The sequence below is a fragment of the Oryzias latipes genome, chromosome 14 (genome assembly GCF_053564925.1).
Source record: "Oryzias latipes strain Hd-rR chromosome 14, Olatipes_Hd-rR_3.1".
In the NCBI taxonomy this organism is placed as follows: Eukaryota; Metazoa; Chordata; class Actinopteri; order Beloniformes; family Adrianichthyidae; genus Oryzias; species Oryzias latipes.
The window spans coordinates 16,927,664-16,949,250 of record NC_136250.1 but is presented as its reverse complement, the minus strand read 5'-3'; the positions used below and the strand labels follow the sequence as shown (position 1 = coordinate 16,949,250).

The 21,587-nt window shown below is 36.8% G+C and overlaps 2 protein-coding genes across 10 annotated transcripts in view; both read left to right on the top strand.

Annotated features, from left to right (window-relative positions):
- LOC101167472 (connector enhancer of kinase suppressor of ras 2) overlaps window positions 1-7,962 on the top strand; it is a 32,754-nt gene extending 24,792 nt beyond the window's left edge. For all 8 annotated transcript variants that reach the window (XM_011483600.3, XM_078931211.1, XM_078931210.1 and 5 more), the window contains exons 17-22: window positions 195-266; window positions 475-542; window positions 2,208-2,308; window positions 2,408-2,885; window positions 6,605-6,804; window positions 6,885-7,962. In XM_011483600.3, the coding sequence (XP_011481902.1) occupies window positions 195-266; window positions 475-542; window positions 2,208-2,308; window positions 2,408-2,885; window positions 6,605-6,804; window positions 6,885-6,932 (967 nt within the window). In that variant the 3' untranslated portion in view covers window positions 6,933-7,962. The remainder of the gene's footprint in view (window positions 1-194; window positions 267-474; window positions 543-2,207; window positions 2,309-2,407; window positions 2,886-6,604; window positions 6,805-6,884) is intronic.
- Window positions 7,963-15,095: 7,133 nt separating this feature from the next.
- Window positions 15,096-20,843, top strand: rnf167 (ring finger protein 167). 2 transcript variants are annotated; one of them, XM_004076524.3, is made up of 10 exons: window positions 15,096-15,551; window positions 16,669-16,794; window positions 16,891-16,971; window positions 17,057-17,194; window positions 17,270-17,357; window positions 17,445-17,535; window positions 17,656-17,761; window positions 18,101-18,194; window positions 18,294-18,374; window positions 19,610-20,843. In XM_004076524.3, exons 2-10 carry the CDS (start codon window positions 16,690-16,692, stop codon window positions 20,011-20,013), a joined length of 1,188 nt encoding a protein of 395 aa, XP_004076572.1. In that variant the 5' UTR covers window positions 15,096-15,551; window positions 16,669-16,689; the 3' UTR covers window positions 20,014-20,843. The 2 variants fall into 2 exon arrangements, with proteins under 2 accessions (XP_004076572.1, XP_011481900.1); XM_011483598.4 differs by having other exon boundaries at window positions 15,118-15,280.
- Window positions 20,844-21,587: the final 744 nt, after the last annotated feature.

Here is a 21,587-nt window from a genome sequence, read left to right as displayed (position 1 = left end):
GTTTTTCCTTAAAGCAAAGCAAAAAAAACGAATCTTGTGCCAAACATTTTACCAAATATCATTTTAGAAGCTACAGTACTTGTTTTAAAGATTTCAACGGGCAATATTTTATTACAAATATATGAACTTCATCTGTCTATGTTCCCATTCTCACATAAGATAACACCCTTTCTCTAACACCCCTTCTCTTTCAGTGCTTTCAAGGCTTGCCACCCGAAGATAAAGACCTTCTACTTTGCTGCAGAAAATGTGGATGACATGTCTCGGTGAGTTTACCAGGCTTTCACAGCCAAACTGTCCTGCTTTCCCCCCACTCCTGTTCACAGCCTGACTGCCCCTGCTACACCACCCACTCTATAAAACAGAGAACTAAAGGGGATTGGTCAGCCCAAGAAATGCACACAGATGCAAGCACAACTCATTGGATTGGCTGCTTTGCTGCTGTGCGTCACAAGTTTTTGTTCTCCCCCACAGGTGGCTGAGTCGCCTCAGTATGGCAGTGGCTAACTACTCTGAACAGGAGAACATGAGCCAAGAGCAGGGTGAGATTAACTCCTCTAGTGACGAAGCTGCAAAAATATCTTCTTGTTATGGGTCAACAACTGCTGAAATTCATCAGCAGAACAGGCTGAGAAGGTGTTACATAAGAAACACTGGAAGAAAAAAAGAGTTTTCTTTCCCTGAATTTTCACATGCTTTTATACCAATGTCAAGACTCTACAACAGTAATTCTGTACCATGAAGCGATATTAGCTCTCTCACGTAGATAATACCTACAAGTGAGAGAGCTGCAGGTGTCCTCACTTCTCATGCACTTAAAAACTGTTATTCAGAAATAAGAAAAAAGGAAAGAAAGAAAGAAACGCTTAGATGTAACAGATCACCCACACAATAAAAGTCACACAAAAAAATACATCAAAATACACAAAAAAAACAACCTGCATTTATCGAAAGATAAATTGTGAGGATATACAAACACATTTTACAGGATTTAAACAGGATAGCCACTTAACATAAAGTGTCTGTTCATCTTAGGAGCACAGTGGTCATAAGAGTCTTTTTTAACCTTCAAAATAATCAATAAAAAGAAATAGAAAAAGGCATAATCACGAAAAACAGGTCTTTTTTATGGAAGACTGCAAGAAACAATTTGAAACAAATATATGCGCAATTGAATTGAATTATGATTGCGGCTGATGGGGACTTTTTTGGTTGGTTTTTTTGCAACATAGAGAGAACTTGAAAGCATGATACTTCGTTTTTAAAGGTTTTGTCTGGCACCTCACACACAAACACGCTGTAAATAGTGTTTTTATAAAGCATAAAACTTTTGTGAGGGTCACTCAGTCGATGGCTTTTTTAATATTTCAATGTCACAAATATTAAAACATTAACATTCATCAAAATTAAATCCCCATGATTGTATTTCTGTTGGGAAAAATACAAGGCATTACGTTTGATTAATAACTTTTTATTGTTGAAAAGTGACTTGGCCCAAAGTTTGTGCTAAAGCTCACATTTATAAAAACAGATTTAACGTTGCTGGCTTACTGACTTTTAACGTCAGTCACATCACAAGACTTCAGACTTTGCATCAGATAGTATTGTTGTTGACAGGAAAATTTCAGAAGACTGATGAACTTTTAACCTTTTAACCAAAGGTTTACTGGTTAATGTATGTCAGCATCTGGCCTCGGTCTTCCTTCAAGAAGTATTTCTATAAACTATTTTTTTTCAACCTGAATAAATAAAAAAAAGAAAATAGAAATGGAAAATTATTTTAAAAAAGGGGGTAAATAATTAAAAAACAAATTTAAATAATTTTGGAAAATTACACCAATTCAATTTTTATTTATGCAATGATTTGGAAATTGTCAAGAAATCACTCAATTTTTATTTAAGTAAAATGTCTGTTTATTTCATGTCACTCATTCATGGGATTTATTTCAGCTGCCAAAATATGTTCTTTTTTTTCCCTTTGCTTTGGCATATTCCAAACAGTATGAATAAATAAACCACAACACCTCCAGATAATTTAGTTGCATTTAATAGCATCTTCAAATGCCTCACACCTATCCTCAAGAGGAACATTTTGACATCTACATACATACTGTACATATTGCAGTCTTTAGTTTAATGAGTCTACAATTTAAAAGGATTTGTTTTTGCCTGAAGAGATGATACACTAATCTTCTTTTTTATGTTAGATTACTGGAGCGAGAGTGATCATGAAGACATCGAGATGCCCCAAAGATCCAAACAGGACAGCCCGCCACCACCATATGACACCTTTCCCAGAGCTTCCTCAGTCAGTTTTATTTTTGGCTCATGTAAAAAATACAGCAGATGATACCTGTGTTATCAAACTATTTCCCTTTTACATTCAGCAATCTTTCTTTTGACTTAGGTGAGTCCCTATTTGGAGCCAAAACGTGGCCATCTCTCCTCCTCTGACACTTTTCAGTCCTCTCATGAAGAGTTCCACCCTGAGCCTCCGGAAAGCAGCAGCAGCAACAATGGTGCTTCCCCCGGCCAGAAGACTAGCAGCCACCGAAATTCATGGCAGGAACAGATGGAGAGCAACTCGAGGATGCACTACCTCCAAGCATTTCCTGTGGAAGAGTCCCTTCGATCTGAGGACAGAGACCAGCTGGAGATGGAGTACCGTAGGCAGTCTACTTTGCCTGCTCAGCGTAGCCTGTTGCAGGAGCAATACCGAGCCCTACCGCTGCCTTTCAGGGACAGCATTGATTCAGATGCGGGAGGGAAACCTCGCAGCTTCACACTTCCGAGAGACAGTGGACTTCATGCTATTCTGGCTGCTACTGCTGCGTCAGACCAGAGAGAACCCAGGCAATACCCACTGGACCCAGACAGAAACACAGGTCAGACTCTCTGGACCATCACATTCTGTTTTACATGAATTCTATTATATGGAGCCTCAACAGTAAAATGACAGCATATCTAAAACACTAGAATTTATAAATAATATTTTAGTAGAAACATAGAATTTGTAAACAATATTTTAGCAGAAATACATGCCATTTTTTCATTGCAAAATACATGTTTATTATCAGAGGGAAAACTGCTGGTTCTAAAATAGCTCCTCAGAATTATTGACTGATCCATCACTACCCTGACCCGAGGTGACTGCTATAACTAGATCCATGGGTACAATTCCCCCAAACTCTCATTATCCTTTTAATATAGCCGTCCCTTTGACATGGATTGTATGAGCATAAATAATCCATTACCTACCCATTATTAATTATTTACTTCAGCCCATTCAGGGGGCTATTGCAGCTGTTACAGGGCAGAGGCAGGGTGCAGAATCATCCTAGGTCCACAGAGAATTGAGTCTCCAGATCAAATGTCCCATAAAGAAAATAGAGTACGATTTTGAGAGCTTGATTTTGTTTCTACAAAATAAAATATAGGTTTTTGTCGGGATTTATTTAGAAAAATTGCTAAATAAAACGTGAAAACAAAACCACATAGTCAATCTTTTTATTTTATTTCTTTTTTATATCTTTATGATCTGTATCTCTAAAAATAAACAAGCAAAGGGGACTTTTTTAGTGTCCAGTGTCTAGCATGAACTAAAGAGACAAAGTAAAGGATTAGAAACTGATGCTTCTCATCACTTATTTGCTATATACTATATATACTATATGCTTATACTTTAACTACAGATAGCAAAGTCAGAAAAAACAGTTGAATATCTTATAAAGCTTTTATTATATGTGAAAAAGTTTAAACGCTTCAAGAAATGAATTGGTGGAGTTGGTAATCAGACTACAAAACTATCAAATGTACATGAAATGTCTGCATGTGTGTCGGTAAGATGCAAATCACACAGTAAAGAAAGCTTCGTCTGAACAGACAAGCAACACAAAAATGTAATAGCACTCATATCATTCTAATCAGAGTGAATGTAGCAGCCCTGAGTTGAGAATCAATCCAAACTAATGAAACTCTACTCAAGTCGGAGCACATGAAAGCCCTCAAATCTAATCTCAGAGTGTTCTGATAGATTTTTATTGCAGGTCAATAATCTACCCTCCAAATGTTAAACATTAAATCTTGTTTAACAGATGTCGAATTATCCTCCCAAAGTGCAATGCGTAAGGAAAATAAAAATTGGGTTTTTATCAACAACTGTAAAAGGGAGATGCAGGCAAAAGAAAAACAATCAAAAGTTGAATATTTTCAAGTGTTATTAAATAAAGCAGGTCAATTGCCTTTGATCAGATTTAATGTCTAGGTTCTCTCACTCCCACACAGGCATGAACGCTTAGTCTTTCTTTTTTTGGCTCAGTGTTTTCCTCAGCTGAGATGCCATGGTGCTGTTTAGGTGGAGAAATCCTTTCAGCTTATGTTAATGTTAAAGGATTTTTTTTTTTGCCCTGCCTGAGGGTTTCTCTCTTCTTGTCCTCCTTTTTAAGAGGCTGCTTCACTATTTTCAGTCTGACACTTCCTGTAAGAATCACAATCTCCAAACAGGAGACACACAAAGCATGACAAACAACCAAAGGGTCTGGGATTAACATTCCTTCTACCAAAATACTAAAACTGACAACCTCATCCGGGCCATTGTGTATGCATAGCCAGCAGAGGGCAGTACAAGCATTTATTTGAGAATGGAAACAGGGGATGGGAGTCATGTGACATGAAGGTTAGAGGCCACAGAAGAGTTACCTAATGTAGCACATGAAGACAACTCAAAGGAAGAAGAAGATTTAATGATAATAAAGAGAAAAGAAGACTGCAGGTTGGATTCCTGGCTTGCCTGCCCATATGTCAAAAGTGTCCTTGGGCAAGAACCCACTTTGCCTCTGGTGGAAGGTTGGCACCAGTGTTCGGCAGTGGAGCCGCCATCAGTGTCTGAATCTGTGTGAATGAGTGAATGGTACTGTGACTGAAAAGCCCTTTGGTCCTTCCAGGAAGCTAGACAAAAGTATACACCATTGTTTACCATTCTAAGAATTAAAAAAAGTTTGTAAAACCTTTTCTGAAACCTTTAGAATTGGAATTTCGTGTTATTGGAGATACCGTATAAACCAGAATTCCTGATTGAAAATGCAATTTTTTTGGTACTTATCTAACTTACCGACATTAGATGCATTAGAATGCTAATTTGCCACACTTTGCACATGGCTTTCACCCACACCCTGCAGATTTTCAGCCAATTCTGCACTGTCAACTACATGTGCATTTAAATTATATGCAGCACAAACCACGTGACATTATTCAAAAGACATTTGACGATTGAAAATGTCAACACTTACATCACAAATATAGATGGAAAAACTGCTACAGATCTAAGAACAATGTAAAGTCGGAGTTCATTTCAGGTCCCTTTATTTATAACACTTGAGAGTGTTAAATTTGTTTTCTGTGGTGACCCGCATGAAGGGGAGGATAATACGGCTTTGTGTGGTTCTTCCACATGAAACTAAAAGCTTCTGTTCATTCAAATCAATAAATTACTAAATTGCAAACATACCGGTATCTTGTTTTCTGAAATTTTTATCCCTCCAAACACCAAATAAGAGTTAAACCCAGGATAAGCTGTTTAGCATTTCTAGAACAGATTAGATTAGTTTTTCATTGCTGAACTCAGCTCTTCTGTTTATCCTGCAAAGGCATGTTTCTTACAAATGTAGCATGTCTTAGGGTGAATATAAATGGGGTTTTGTGATGATGTATATCTAAGAATTGTTACAACATAGAAATAATCCTTATGACCCAAATTTAATTAATAATTGTTTTCAGATCAAAACAGGCTCCACACTACCAGCAACATTAAATCTAGGAAAGACAGTAAAAAGTGAATGCATTCATCGTTTAACAAAGAAAATGTACGTTCTGTCTGATCAGCTCTTAGCTGAAGGAATGATCTTCCATGACAATTGGTCTTCCCCCACGGTTCCAGATAGAATCTCCTCGATAGTAACATGAGACCTCACCCTTTAGGACATGATCATGACTCATAATCACTTGGCTTTTTGCAGAAATAGTTTCTCCTCAGTCTGACTATCAATCCTTAAGATTCTTTTTGTATCATTTTTCTGCTATTCCCAAGAATGTAAAGCCTTCTGTGGTTGCTTTGTGCAAAAAATTGCATGTGCACTTACTTTGTTATTTTCTTACAAATTACATCAAACTACATTTAGCAACTGCATGTAAATTACTTGTTTTGTCTATGAGCTCTTGCTCACATAACAGTGGGTCAAACGGATCAAAATGTTCTATTTGGATTTTTAATAATAATCTTTTTGGATTCTCTTGAAATGTACCAATTACACAGATTTCAGCTGTCACACTTCAGCCCCTCGCTGCTACGTTAACATTCCTAATCTTATCTTTTACCATAATTCTGACCTGAACCTTTTAGCAAGTCAACTTTCAGGGTAAAACTTTTTATTTGTGAATAACAGACAATATGTGACAACTCTAAAGTACCGGTAGTCGTTTTTTCCCCCCTCTTTTTTTGAGTGACATTAAAAGTAATCCACACACAAATGTCTTAATGTTTTTTTAATTATTTTACCTTATTTAACATGCAATAGTTCTGTAAATGATTGCATGCTCTGTCTTCCAGGTCATAGCCGCAGCTGCAGGATACAGACGGACTCCATGCTGGATTTGTACCGGGCTCTGGAGCAGACCAGTTTGTCCTCCTCTGCTGACCACCGGTCAGGCAACCGTCTGGAATACAAGCGCTCCTTTGTCCGCAGAGTTAATGACCCTCTGCTAAATGACAAGCTTCACCGCTTGCGAGTCCTCCAAAGTTCACTGAAGGTACAATAGCCTTTCTCGTTATAGATTTTTTTAATGCTTGCAGTATTTCTCTCATAATCACTAGTATTCTGTGCCCACAGAATGTTCCTCTTCAAGATACAAATCGGTCGCTGGGCTTTTTGGGTTAGCCTTCTGAGAATCCCCTCTACAGTATTGCCTCCTCCTGTGCCCTAGGTAGCCAGATACCTTCTGCTGGAAGCAGAAGGCACCAAATTCTCATTTCCCTTTATCAGCTTTCCATCTTTTCTCTCTTTTCCTGCTGTTTCCGCTTCTCTCGGTGTGCAGAAGCCCCAAGACTTGACGCCCCTCTTTACCTCACGCCTCTCTTCTTTAGATGAGGGCTCAGACACAGGAAAACATAAGATGTCTGGCTCGATGGAGCAACTTGAAAAAGCACTTTGTGTCCATGTAAAATGCACGGTTACCTCCCCCCCACCTTTTTTCATTTGTGTTCGATTTCATGCTGGAGTTGTGTACTGTTGCTCATTCAAATTATTTGAAGTTGTGCACAGCATTTCATTATGCATGTGTGTGTATGAATCATGTGAGTTTGTTTTATGGGTGTACAGGGTGTTAAACATATTTACATATTTAATATTACATTCCAACTTCAGTGAATTCAAAATGTTCAAAATTAAATTAAAATTGTACATCAAGTGCTGTGCCTAAGTGATATTGAATGTACATCGTACCTTTGTGAGACAGGTGGGAGAAGATTTAGAAGCAAGTTATTCCTTAAAGCAAAGGCACAAAAAAATACACTGCTTGGCAATAATGAAGAAATCTAGGAACGATCAGAAAAGTTGTCTATTTTTGTATGCATGCTGTCAACCTTAGTGTTTGTATAACAGTTTTGTAATTTAAAGTGGTTCATAGGAATTGGTGAACACCCTTCCAGCTCCACCCTTCTATGAATAAACAAGCACTCCAACCTCTTTGTGTACTTTTTTTTAATGTCACTAAAGTATTTTTTGTATATGTGTATGTTCACCATCAAAATATGTTTAATTGTATTTTAAAGTAATTCAAATAATTAACAATATTGAAAAGCATGCTTTGTAAGATTCCGATATGTTACCATGGCATTGGAAATAAAGTCATTGGTGCCATAAATTCATTACTTTTGTATTAAATAAAGTGTTGTTCTGGCATACATAAGACGTGCTGTTTATTTTTATTTTTTTATCTTTTAATGCATAAGGATTTATTGATTCTGACCTTTTTGAGGGATTAACCCTTTTCGTTGCATTTTGGTCTGATGATGGAGGAGTCGTCTTTAGCGATCCTAAAACATTTTAATGAGGCCTTTGTTCTAGGGGAGTAACTTTTTAAAAAGATGACTCGTGTTTTCTAAGTTGTTGTTTCTACTTTTAAGTCAGTGACTCTTTGCTTTGCTATCTTGCAATACCACCCATCTCTGCAGAAGTATCTGTTGATGGAAAAACATGCTTACTTTTGTCCTTTGCTGCTCTCATTGATGAGGCAGATAATGCCACCAATGCTGGGCTTGATTAGTTGGAGCAGGCTCAGATGATCACATGGTTCACACAAGTTCTGCCTTTTTCAGGCCGACTTGCATCAGTCAGCGGTTTGTCCTGAAGGTTATGACTTTGTCAAATTCTTCCATGGTTTTCCTCACAACTGTGCCTTGTTGTAGAGCCTCATTCCAGTTACTAACAAGGTCAGTCTGTGGAATGTCCAGCTGTTCCTTAGCTTTGAAAATTGAGATTAAAGCAAATCAAGGATGTCTTGGCATCAGGAGTCTTTGAATAAATTCCAGTTTTATTTTCCAAGAGACCTGAACATATAGACCCTGTTTTGTCCAATGATTCTGACCAATGTGTTCATTATGACTTTCAAATTGCTGTAAAGATTGCATTGAAAAATTGCACTAAAGAAGGTATGGGAGAAGGAACAGTACATTCAGAGTAACTGTAAAGGGGGTAAGATGAAGGCATGGATCAAGATAGATGTTGCATTTATTTTGCCATGTAATTTGTGGGTATTAAGTAAAACAATAGCATTTCACAAGAGTACGACATGGAGCATGGAGTTTTGGGTAAACTAAGCATGTCATTTCATGCAAAACTTGCCAACAAATTTTTTGCGACACTAAGTTTTGTTTGTGCAACAAAATACATTTTGGGGGACCACAGGTTTGGTCCCTGCCTTCCACGCCCATTTGTCAACGTGTTTTTGGGCAATACACTAAACCCCACATTGCTCCTGGTGGTTACAGGTTGGCACATAGCATCTTTGTGCGAATGTGTCTAAACATAGGTGAATGGGACTGTGACTATAGAGTGCTTTGGACCTTAAAAGCAAGGTAGAAAAGCACTAGAAGTATATGGCATTGACATTTACTCTGTGGGCTGACTTTCTTCATTGCCTTTGTGACCAACAATCTTGTCACAGTGGAGATTGTGACAATGGATCAAGGCATCCACCATCACCCTGCCTCAAGTCCTTCAGTCCATATTTGATATGTTACAATCAAAAAGTATCAATTTGGGGAGATGGTTAGGGTTTTTAATGCTTATTTCTTAACAAAGTTGCATGTGTAATCTTCAGTCATATTTTTCACACAGCACACTGTTTTTTTATTGCAAAAAATTGAAATGGATCGGTTTTGCAATGCTATACCAGGAAGAACATTTCTTTTTAAGTTGCAGGTCTAAGGTAGGATCAAAAGTGAAAGACTCTGAATGCAAAGGTAGGAAATGTTTCCCTTTTGCAGAGTTTTAGTGCTTCTGAAATAAGTGGAAGGTTATTGGATCAATACCGTATTTTCCGGACTATAAGTCGCACCGGAGTATAAGTCGCACCAGCCCAAAAATGCATTATAAAGTAGAAAAAAACACAGATAAGTCGCACTGGACTATAAGTCGCATTTTAACTTTCACAACCTTATGACACAATCATAGCAGACTGTTTATCTAATAATTTCACAGTAATTTTTTCTCAAACTTATTTATTTATTCTTTTCATGAAGCATCATTGGCCAACTAATACTCTGTTTTCATCCTGTATTTGTAGAAACAGTTTTCACTTTTATTGCATTTCTGAATCTGTGAAATCATTGGAAAATAGAATATTGTGTTGTTAGCCTTCAAGATCTTACTGTAAAAAAAGGTTTGTTGATTCTCTGAGTCACTTAACATACTCTTAACTCTTAACATACCTCATACATCAAATTGACCCAGGAACATCATCTCTGTTCCTCACAAATGAACATAACAGGAGGGTTAACAATGAATTTATTTCAATTTATTTCTAATATAAGTCGCTGCGGAGTATAAGTCGCACCCCTTGCCAAACTATGAAAAAAAGGGCGACTTATAGTCCGGAAAATACGGTAAATACATAGATTGTAGGTAAAAATGTGAACTGCCGGTACCAGCAGCTTTAGTTTATGTTTGCAAGCTAGCTAAGATGAAACCTGCTTTGTCTTATGTCTATCACTGAAACCTAAAATAATTTTCCAAGCATGCATTCGGCCCTTTCATGCGGTAGGTTCTCATGCACTAAAAGCAAAACCGGTAACTCCAGGATCTCTGGTGAATGTAAACAATATGAAAACCTGGTGCTCCCGTTCTAAAGGGAGCCAGAGGGAGCTGTCTATGGAAAGAAACAGGCATTTGTTCAAAACACCCTTGGTAAGTTTTCATTACTTGTCTCATGACAAAACTTGGTTATAAGTTTGGTGGAGCTGGGAACAGTTTTCCTAAATGCAATCAAGAAAGGAACGCTCTTATTCTCTAATTTAAACCTGGTGACCAGTGTGCTGCTTCAAATCAACCTCTCTCCTCCCTTCTTAACAAAACCCTGGCAGACCAAGCCTTAATCCGAATTTTGGAGAGCAACTTTGTCAGACACCACAATGTTTTCCATTCGTATGATTGTTGTGTTGATTTTTGTCGCCTTTCTGATAAATGGTGAGTTCTAATATAAAATCTATGCATGTTTCTGTGCTTCAGATGCTTTCATTTCTATGACATCGATGACATTTTTATGTGAAAAACGGTCCGTGCTTTCTGTTTCATGCAACAGCGGAGAATGAGGCTGCATCTTTTCCCTGGTCCTGTTCCAGTCTCAATGGACAGTGTAGAAATGTTTGCCTCCCGCACGAAATGTTCTTTGGACCTCTTGGGTGTGGAAAAGGATTCATGTAAGTGTCAATCTTCTGATGCGGATTGTTATTAAATTACCTAAGATAAAATACAACAGATTTTGTTTTTTCTTCTGTGTTTAGGTGCTGTGTGTCTCATTTTCTATGAAGAAAACAGGTTTGATTGATACCTGCAGGAATTTATTTGTGCTAAAAGACCAAAGTACAGAAGATGAAATGCAAAAATACCTGCAGCAAATGAATGTTTTTGCCTCTTAACATTGATGCATGTTAAAATTTGCTGTTTTCTATTAACTACATGTTTTTTTTCATTACTTTGGTCTGTTGCTAAAACTATGGAATAAGAATAATTTCTTAGGAAACATTTTTGTGTGATTGTTTTTCAAAAATCTTTCTTTAAACATCTTTAAAGATGACAACACTCTATCAAACAAATGAAAATGAAACCTATGTTCACCGTGTCGCATAATGGGTCAATCTGACCAGGTGGCTTTGCAGAGAGTTTATTCACCAGATGCCCTCTCTGAGACAACCCTGTATTTTCAAGGCACAGAGAGACTCAGAAAGGCAGCAGCCTAAGGACCCACACTGGATTAAGCTCATTGGGAAGTGAACCCAGGTTACCTTCATGCCATTCCTACAACCAGCCAACTCAGCCTTCCGGCCACTGTGGAAATGAAAACTATGTAACAGATAAATTAACTGTTGCCTTTTTTTGAATCAAATTTGTGTCTTCAAAGGGTCTTCTAAAAAAAACAAGAAGTAAGAGAAACCTTACTCCACACACACCTGAACAGGTTAATTCATTTTTTTATTTTTAATATTCCCTATTTTGGGTTTTGGGAGGTTACAAACTAGTTTGTATGTTTTCCTTATGCATGTTTGGATTTTCTTCAGGCACTTTGGCTTAATTTAAATAAAGCATTTCTGCTGAGAGTACTTGTTTTCAGATGGTTCCCATTGGTATAAATAATTAAGGTTATGTTGTTTAATCTCACTGATATTCAACAAGTAAGCCAAGAGAAATAACAGTTTCTGTTCCCATCAATAAAATAAATGATTTGTTGTGTTTCATTTCAGAATATCTGTTGAGAAGTTGAAGTGTACTTTGCAGTCTTAAGTTAAAGCTAACATGTTGAAAAGCAATCATTTCGGAAGAAATACATACCAAAGACAAACGCATGTGTGAGCTTCACATCTTGGCTCATGTCATGAAATGACTCATTTAGAAAAAGACAGAACTGTTTATTGTGTTAGAATTTGAGTTGCGTTTTTTTGGTAATGAATGGATGCATTCATAAGGATCCTTATGTTAGGCTACTTTAAACTTTATGAGTTATCCTGTTGGCAAAGCAGGGTTTTACTTAAAAACACAAATTCAGCCGGAGTTAAATTTGAGAGTTTCAGTAATTTGCAGACTGTTAGTGGACCGTCTCTTGGATTATTTTACTTTAAGGTAAGCAGGTTTTTTTCTTAGATTTTCAGAAATGCTGCGTGTGTAGCAGTTGTTCTTATCATATTGACCTTCAGACTCAATTGGTCACACACATACTTTGCACTCACAAAGACAAGATACTTGTGACATTTAGATATAGGGTCTTTTGATAAAAGACCAGAAGTAAAAGAAACTTTACTCCATACACACCTGAACAGGTTAATTCAGTTGTTTATTTTATATAATATTCCCGATTTGGGGTCTTGGGAGGTTACAAACTAGTTCACATGTTTTCCCTGAGCATGTTTGGATTTTCTCTAGGCACTTCCACTAACTTCCACTGTCCAAAAACATGGATGGATGGATGGATGGATGGATGGATGGATGGATGGATGGATGGATGGATGGATGGATGGATGTTACAAACTTGTATTACATATCAAGCAAAGACTAACAAAAACAGGCTGAGCCCTAAAGCCTGTAATTAAAGACTCATGATTCTGGAACCTTCACTGGGTTAATTTTCCATTGATCTGCTAGGGCTAGCATGAAAAACATACTGATTTTATTCACACTTGAGGACAAATCAAGGTGTTTTACATATATTTTTTGAATCTCTTGATGAGTATGGAGTTTAAGCGCTACTTTATTTTGTTATTCTGGCAGTATCTCATAGTAAAAAAGAGCATGCATAAGAATTTTGGTGATTCTAAACTTCCAGGAGTGAGGTGTTTTGGCACTCTGAGCCCACCTAAGTATTAACATTAGTTCAATGGTGCCTTATCTTATCAATTATATTATTATTAGCTTAAGATTGAAATCTTAGTTTTATTAAATTGTTCTAAATATAATTTCCATTAAACAAATTAATTAATAAATAAATTAGATTAAAAAAATTATGCAATACAACGAACATTACATTCAATGATACCCATTTCTGTTGAAGTGTACCAGACCTGGTTTCTTTGTCACTTTTCTCCAGTTCTTAACGGTTGTGTGTGAAGTGTTGGAGCTGTCACTGCCACCAACAAAGACAAAACTATTTTATTTCAGACACGTGGGCAGCTGTGATGCAGAGATTGAGCTGTACCTCTGATTGTAGGACCATAGATCTTAGCCTGTCCATCTGTCGAAGTGTCTTTGGGCAAGTCACAGAACCCCACATTGCTTCTAATGGTTACAGGCTGGTGCCTTATATCAGTGTAGCCATAATCAGTGTGTGAATGTGTGTGAATGACTGTGAGTGTAAAGCACTTTGGGCCTTAAATCAAGATAGAAAACTATTATATAAGTACACACCACTTACCTACTACGAAATCCATCCTTGGTTTTTGTGTAAACAAACGTATAACTTTAACATTTTTACTTATTTATCTTGAATCCATTTTACAATTTAATTCAGTTGTTGGTAATACACAGTCCCGAAAACCATGTAACCCTTGTGCTATCCTAGGCACTTTAACGTTGGGAGTTGGGTCATCTAGACCCACTAGACAGTGCACTGAACCTTTTTTCTGATTTGTGAACCTCACTGGTGACCATGGATTACATGAAATCCTCTCCACCTTAATCCACCTTTGTCATGGTAGGAATAACACGTCAAAGTAAGGGTGGGGTCATCTAAGATAGCGCAAGGTTTAAACATTATTTAACGTTGTAAAAAATAAAACTTACCACTTGAGGGCAGTAAAAAAAGAGTGCTAACTACCAGAATTTTGCTGTGGTTTAATACTGTATGTAGTGAAGTGTTAACCGAAGTGAAAATGCCAGTTAGATTTGGTCAGAACATTTACTATCTTAACTTGTTGATGTATTTTACTTCTATGTAGTTGATTAATGATAAGAAAAAACAGTAGATCTTGCTCAGCAACAGTGTAGAATATATCATGATATCACTGAAGAACTTTAGATTTTAGAAAAACATCTTTTTTTGCTATGTTTTAAGCTAAGTTTTGTTAGCTACTGTTTAAAAATATCCAAATACCTGCATTTGCATACATTTTTATTTTTGTCTGCTTGGTTTTTGATTAAATGAGCTCAGATAGAAAATAGGAAACTAAAAAAAATAGAATACATTTATATTTTACATTGTCGTTGTTGTTGTTCTATATTAATTTTTTGAGTAGTTTGTTGGACAACCTCAGGTTTTATTGGATGATTTACATACAAAAAATTCAAATAGACTGAAAAAGTTTTGGAAAATGAAAAAGAAAAATATTTAGTGATGAGTTAACCAGTATTTAAGTAGTGATCTTATCACTTCTTTTTTTTCCACTTTTTAACTCTAACTCAAGTCAATATTTTTAGTGACAACTTTTACAACAAATCCCAACAATGACTGCACCACACCCTGAAGATAAACACTTTACTTCACTCCAAAAGAATTTTAGGAACAGTCAGGAAATTAACAACTGCTGTTTCTGGAACGGATAATTCTCTAAGACAAGTTGGTGGTGTTATACAGCCATAGGCCTGAAAGAAGGGACTTTATTTGAATGTTGTGCAACTGGTCGGATTCTCATCTCCCATGGTGGAAATCTCCATTTCCTTTGCATAGTTGTAGGCAAATTCCAAATTCTTTGTCACGCAGTATAAATTCATTTAGACGTAAAGTCTATTCTCCAATTTTAAACTAACCCCTAAGGGTCACTTGCAATAAAAAATAAAAACAAATAAAAAACAAAGAAACCATCAAACAAATCATTTACTGCAGCTTTGCAGATAATTGCACTACTTGCTTTTGGCCACAGGTGGCGCTTTTGGTCAGATTTGCGGTTCATACGTCATCACCCCGCAAAGAAAGTGGACCTGAAAGAAGCAATAACAAACAAACTTAGCAGTTAGCAAGCTAATGCGACGTGAAGAAAGTTGTCGTTTGGGTTGCCATACTTTTTTGCATCAACTATATAATGGTAATTTTTATTTGTTCTGAATGTGGATAAGATAATGTACATAGACTACACAGAAGGCGAATGAACTAAATTGTTATCTAAGTACGTTTGCTAATAGCTAAACGTCAGCTAACCTTCCTGACTTAATCTTCCTCGTTGGGTTTTTTGTGAGTGATTTTTTTGTCGCTCAGAAACGTATTGACGTTTAATAGGTAAAACTAAAGTGGTTTAATGTGACAAATTCAAGTCAAACTGAGAATTTTGACCACAAACGGAGGACTATAATTCTACGGTAAGTTTAGCGTTGTAAACAACGTCTTTTATGACTAAACTGTAGCTTATTGACACGATCATGACGACTCAATAATTGGAACAGTTACTGCGTTTTAAATGCGTTTTTTTATGGGGTGGAAATCTCAATTTTCATACCTGGATGATGGAAAAAAAATAACACGCGGTCTTTAACGTAAATACTGATCAATTGGGTAAATAAGAGAGGGTGTAGCTGTCCAACAATAGTGGCAAGAAATGGAGTTAGTATATTGTTTTATAATTGTGCTAAAAATGTGCACAGCACATGCATGAAGCTGCATGATGAATCAAGATAGTTTATTTTGCCTTTTCACTATCTCTTTTTAAAGATGAGCCGTTTAATCTGAACATCTGTTTTACAAGTTAACAAATAAACAGAAGTTATTTGCACTGGCAGCAGAGAGAATTTCACTTCCTAAAAAATAATAAAGAATGTCACTTCCTCATTGTCTTAGCCCTACTTTTAACTATTTCATGACAATGAGCTTCTCGTGTAACATGCTGCTCCCATTTTTACATATCTTTGTTAGTTTTACATAAATGGCTCCTTTTTTATCTTAAACTGGGATCAGACAAGTTTTCTTATCTTGATGCAGTCTTTTATGTTGTGAGTTTATAATCTGCATGCTTTGGAAATTGTTTACATGGCTTTTTTTGAATACAAAAACACAGTGAGATCACCCGATCTACAATTCTTCTATATATCAACATTGTTTTCATTTTATAAAAAAATCGAACTTGCTATCTTTCGATCAGGGGTCAACCGCCCTACCGCTGCACCACGGCCACCGCTTAAACCATAAGAGCTTTAGTAATGTTTTCACCGCAGAAACTGACATCGAGAACAACATAAGACAAATCACGTTTTAATGGAAGAGATGGTGAAGAGTAAACACTTTCTAAAACAGATTTTCACAATAAGGTGCATTCTTATTCGCCTAAATAATCGGATACTAAGCATTTTTAATATTGATTGGATTTCGGTATAGGATGTGAATAAGCTCTTGAAATTTTGGTCAAACATCTAAATTCTGAAATGAATTTCCATGTTGATTTTCTGTTCCAAACACAATGTTTTATCTTGTTGATATTTTTAGTGCAACTGGAAGAAACCAAGCATGGTACACCTCGGTGTGTGGCGCATGGGGACTCATGTGAGCACCCTAACACTGATCCTCTGCACCGTGCTGGTACCGTCACCAACACAAGCTTATATATATGTTGTAAGTAACACCTAAGCTTTTTATTTTATTTAAGTTTCTCTGCTTCTGTAGGAAAACATACCAATTTTTATGCTTCTCATCTGTTCATTTTGCTAGAATTCTAAAAATATGAGCTCCATGTTGTTTGAAGACCTGCCTGCTTTGTTTGGAGCTCGAGTTCCTACTGGTGGTTTAACGGTGAGAGCATTGCAGCAGAGAAAGATCGCATGCAGCTGCAGGATTTGGAAGCCTTTCTAATCATTTTGTTTTCTTTCATTGAAAGGGTCTTTTGGTGCCATCCCAACCAGCTAATGGCTGTGCAGCAATGAACCCTCCTCCTCCTTTGCCATCCTCCTTTGATGCCAACACTACTAAGTTTGTCGCTCTCATCAAACGCTATGATTGCAATTTCGACATAAAGGTCAGTAGTGTTTGCTAGAGTGCTTTAGGGGGTGTTTTTGAAGCTAATTTGCCTAACGCAAGGAACTGTTTTCAGGTTTTTCATGCACAGCAAGCTGGATACAGTGCTGCGATTATTCACAATATGTATTCAGATACTCTGCTCAACATGAACTACAGCAATGGTGAGCATTTGCTCTACATAGACAGTTTTTAAAATATAAAAGAATCATATCGCCAAACAACTAAATAAAGATTTTCTTTCCTTCCAGACACTATTGCAGAGCAGATTGAGATCCCCTCTGTGTTTACTAGCTATTATGCCTCGGAAATACTCCGGACATACCTGTTTCCAGAGCACGTGTAAGAGAAAGTAAACATGTCTATGAGAGTTAGGTTACCATGTGTTTTAAAACAATCAACTTTAGAGAGGAACCGTCTCATTCTATGATATTTCAGTTTTTTCTTCTTCTCTATCTGCAGGGTGTATGTGACCCTCAAGCCAGAATTCGCCTTTCCTCTATCTTACTACCTCATTCCCTTCACTGGGGTAGTTGGCATGATCATTATTGTCATGTGTGTGATCATGGTATGTATGTATGTATGGATCCAGCAGATTTTTAGTTGATATGTTTATTTATTTTTACCTTGTGTCACCTTTTAGAAATTTTAGTACTACTAGCTAACTTTACTTCAGTGTACCATAAAACAATGGTCTTTGTATTTTTTACCAAAGCTGGAAGCGGCTAAAATTCTCTTAATGTCCTTAATTCACCAACAATCCATGTTTCATTTCTTAGCTGCATTCTGACCTAAATCACTCACTTTGAATAATTTGTGTGTTTTATAGACATATAAATACATGTTTTTATTGAAGGTTATATGTTTTTGTTTCATGGTTGATATTGTCTTAATTTTTTTCCCTCAGATTATTCGATGTGTGCAGTACAGAAAACGGATCAGGAAAAACCGTTTGACGAAGGAACAACTGAAACGCATTCCAACACACAGGTTCACTAAAGGTAGCGCTTTTATTTTCTCAAAGAGTTATTATCAGAGTTAGTTATTATACTAATATAGTTCTGAATTAATTGGAGAACTTTGTTTTCTGTTTGTTTTAGGAGACGACTATGATGTCTGTGCCATCTGTCTGGATGAATATGAAGAAGGAGATAAACTCAGAGTTTTGCCTTGCTCACATGGTAAACATGAACAGTTTTTGCCTAAAAGCATGTGTGTAAATAAACCATGGACCCCATGCATGTGACATCACTGCGCATGTGTGAACGACCTCTATTTTGATCAAATACAAAAAGCATTTCCCGTTCAACAATGCAGTGAGCATCAGTTGCATTAATTTTGCAATAATAATTTATAATCCACATGGTGCAGGTAAGGATAAGGGAGACTGACTGAGAGAAACCTTCAGGCTCTGCAGGAACCTGTGATGCTGCTTTTTTTCTTTTTTAAATTGCATCTTTTTTTCCATAATTCAGTTAAAATAAAAACCCAAAAAATGGTTCTGTTACTTTCAAAAGTAACATATCAGCACAAATAAAACCCAAACGGCACCCATCCCTAAATTTGTGTCCCCTTTAAGACAAATATAAACTGAGACCATAGTCGTACATGACAAAATGTTTACTAGAGTCTGCTGGCATCTGCAGGCGGTCTCCCATCCTGCTTGACTGTTTTCTATCTTCATCCCACAAAAATCGGTCAAATGAGACGCTCGAGTTTGGAGTTTCTCTGTAGTGTCAGCCAACAGCAAAGCATGTGTACCATGATGAGATTTGATGGCTATTTCTCTACACCAAAGTCACCGATTTTACCCGTCGGATGCCTCAAAGCAATGTGTGCCTCTCCCCAAATGGCAGATAGCAGCACCTGTTGGACGTCACTGCAAAGGATTTATTGGTCAAATTGGGAAATTTGTTTAAGTACATTTCAATAAAAAAAAACATCAAGTCAAATAAAAATAATTATCATTGTTTTGATACAGAACAGGACAAAACAGTTCATTCTAAAGCCTTTTTTTCCAAATACTTTTATGTTAAACCTTCGGCACAAAATAAACAGATGTTTAGGGTTTTTATTCAGTATGTGAATAACCCACTTGTGTGCTTTTAAATCACTGCTTCGATTAATTAGAGTTTGAGCCTTTTGTGCACTTTGAACCATATTTGGGTTCTTGGGATTTAAACAATAAAAGTTGCTCTTGTTGGGTTTTTTGTTTAATTACGCCAAAGTTACCCCCCTAGTTTGAAACTTTTCTTTTTGTAAATAAAATAAACTTGAAATATTTTAGTATGACTGTTGCCATGGGAAAGTTGTTCAATTGTACCAGTAACTTGTTTTATGTTGCATTTTAGTCGATGAATTCTCTTTGGACCTGCTGTTCTTCAGGTTTTTTTTTTGTATTCCCCGTGTTTGCCAGCTTACCACTGCAAGTGTGTGGATCCGTGGCTCACACAGACCAAGAAGACATGTCCAGTGTGCAAACAGCGGGTCACCCGGAACAACCCGGAACACTCAGAGTCCGATTCTGAGGAGGAGACCAGAGGACGTGGAGAAGAAGAAGGAACAGAAGGCGATACAGACTCTGAGCGCACCCCTCTCCTTCGACCTTCCAACCCTGGATCGCCATCGGGCAGCCCGGGGGCGTACGCGGCCACCACCACCACTGCCCAGTGCCTCGCCTCCCCCGCACACCGTGACTCACCTATCTTTGGCTGTGAAGGTTACTACTCCCCAGAGGAGGACACAGACTCAGAGAGTGACGCAGATGGAGAGCTCCACCACACTGATGATGACACCGCTGAGTTAATTGGTAGGAATTGAGTGGAGATATAAAGGCCTTAAAATGGCTGCAATGAGGTGACAGAGCTTGACCCACAGAAAGATCCTGATGTTTGGCTGCTGGGGTCTGCTTGGTTTGTGGTCAGCCAGACTTTTAAGATAAACTTTTACATATGTTGACTGTAGAAGAATCTTTTACACAATAATCTTAAGTCCACGTTAAGTGTCAAAGCAGTCGTTGCATCGATCCATTTCACCAAAGTCCAGAGTTAAGCCGAAGTCCACTTCAATCCAGTCACTGTGGGGCTTTAGTCTTTTTGTTGCATGTTGTAGCTTATGACTTGTTCACACTACACAACCCAGTGACAACTGCAGCACACTAAGAACAACCCACCAAAATCAAGTCTTTAGGATCTAAAGCTTAAAAGGCAGGACGCCTGCTCCCACAGCGGATTCTTTCAGTCCTTTCTCTTTGCATAAAAATAAGATCAGCAACGTTTTGTTTTTTTTCTTGAGGAAAATTGTTTTTATTCTCACTCCATTTTTCAACTTTGAAACATTTTCATTTAAATTAGGACATTTTTGTATTTTTTATTTTTATTTTTAAATTTTGTCTTTTCACAGATTTTAAGGTTATTCTTTAGTTTTTTCTTCTACTGTACCTGCTTTTTTCTCACTTAAACAATAAATTATACTTTTCTTCATTTAAGAAAAAAAATCTGTTTTCTGAACTTTTGGCATTTTTGTTATGAGCAGTTCATAAGAAATGTTTTAGTTATGTGTTTTGTTTTGTTTTTTAGGAAAACAAACCCAAGTTTTTATGGCTAAATTAAAGGTCAGTTGATACTGTAAATAAATAACAATACAAAACATATTGCATTTTGTTCTTATTCATTGTTAAAATAGACTTTTTTTTTTTTATTCTGGAAGTGTTTTTAGGCACAAACTTCACATTGCCTTACAATAGTCTTCATGTTTGTGTGTTAAATGTTTAAAAATTTGAAGGGACAAGTTGGACACTCCTATTAGCTTCTGTCTTGTTTCTGACGTCTTTCCTGTGTTTTCACTTTTGTCCTATTTTTCCTGTTAAACGTGAGCCAGAATTTTGACAGGCTTATTTAAGGTAAATGCTCTAAACATCTTTGTCTGTGCAAATGTTAGATTGATGCTGGAGTTCTGAAAGAATAGTGCACACAAAAACTAGTTGGTCAAAAGTGTTTATACTCTTTAAATATACAGACTTTTCCTGTACTTGTGCTTTATAATTTAAGAGAGGAAATTCTCAAACTAGTTTACCTCAGCCTGGTAAAGTTCAAGGTCAGTTAGACAAAAGTGATCATGTTTTGATTTGAAAATGTTCTTCCAGCACAGAAGCTCTGTGTGTGAGCATTCATCACAAAGTAAAAAGAACATTTCAAATACATAAATATATATTTATATATAAACTTACAATAACTGTAATACTCCAAATCATTTGTGTGATTCAAATGTCTGTTAAAAATTTCTCACTGAAATTTAAATGGATATTTATCCTCCATTAATGTTGAGAGCATCTCCCTTATTTAGAATGTGTCTATAGGGAAGGCAGTTTCAAGGAAAACGTACAAAGCAGAATT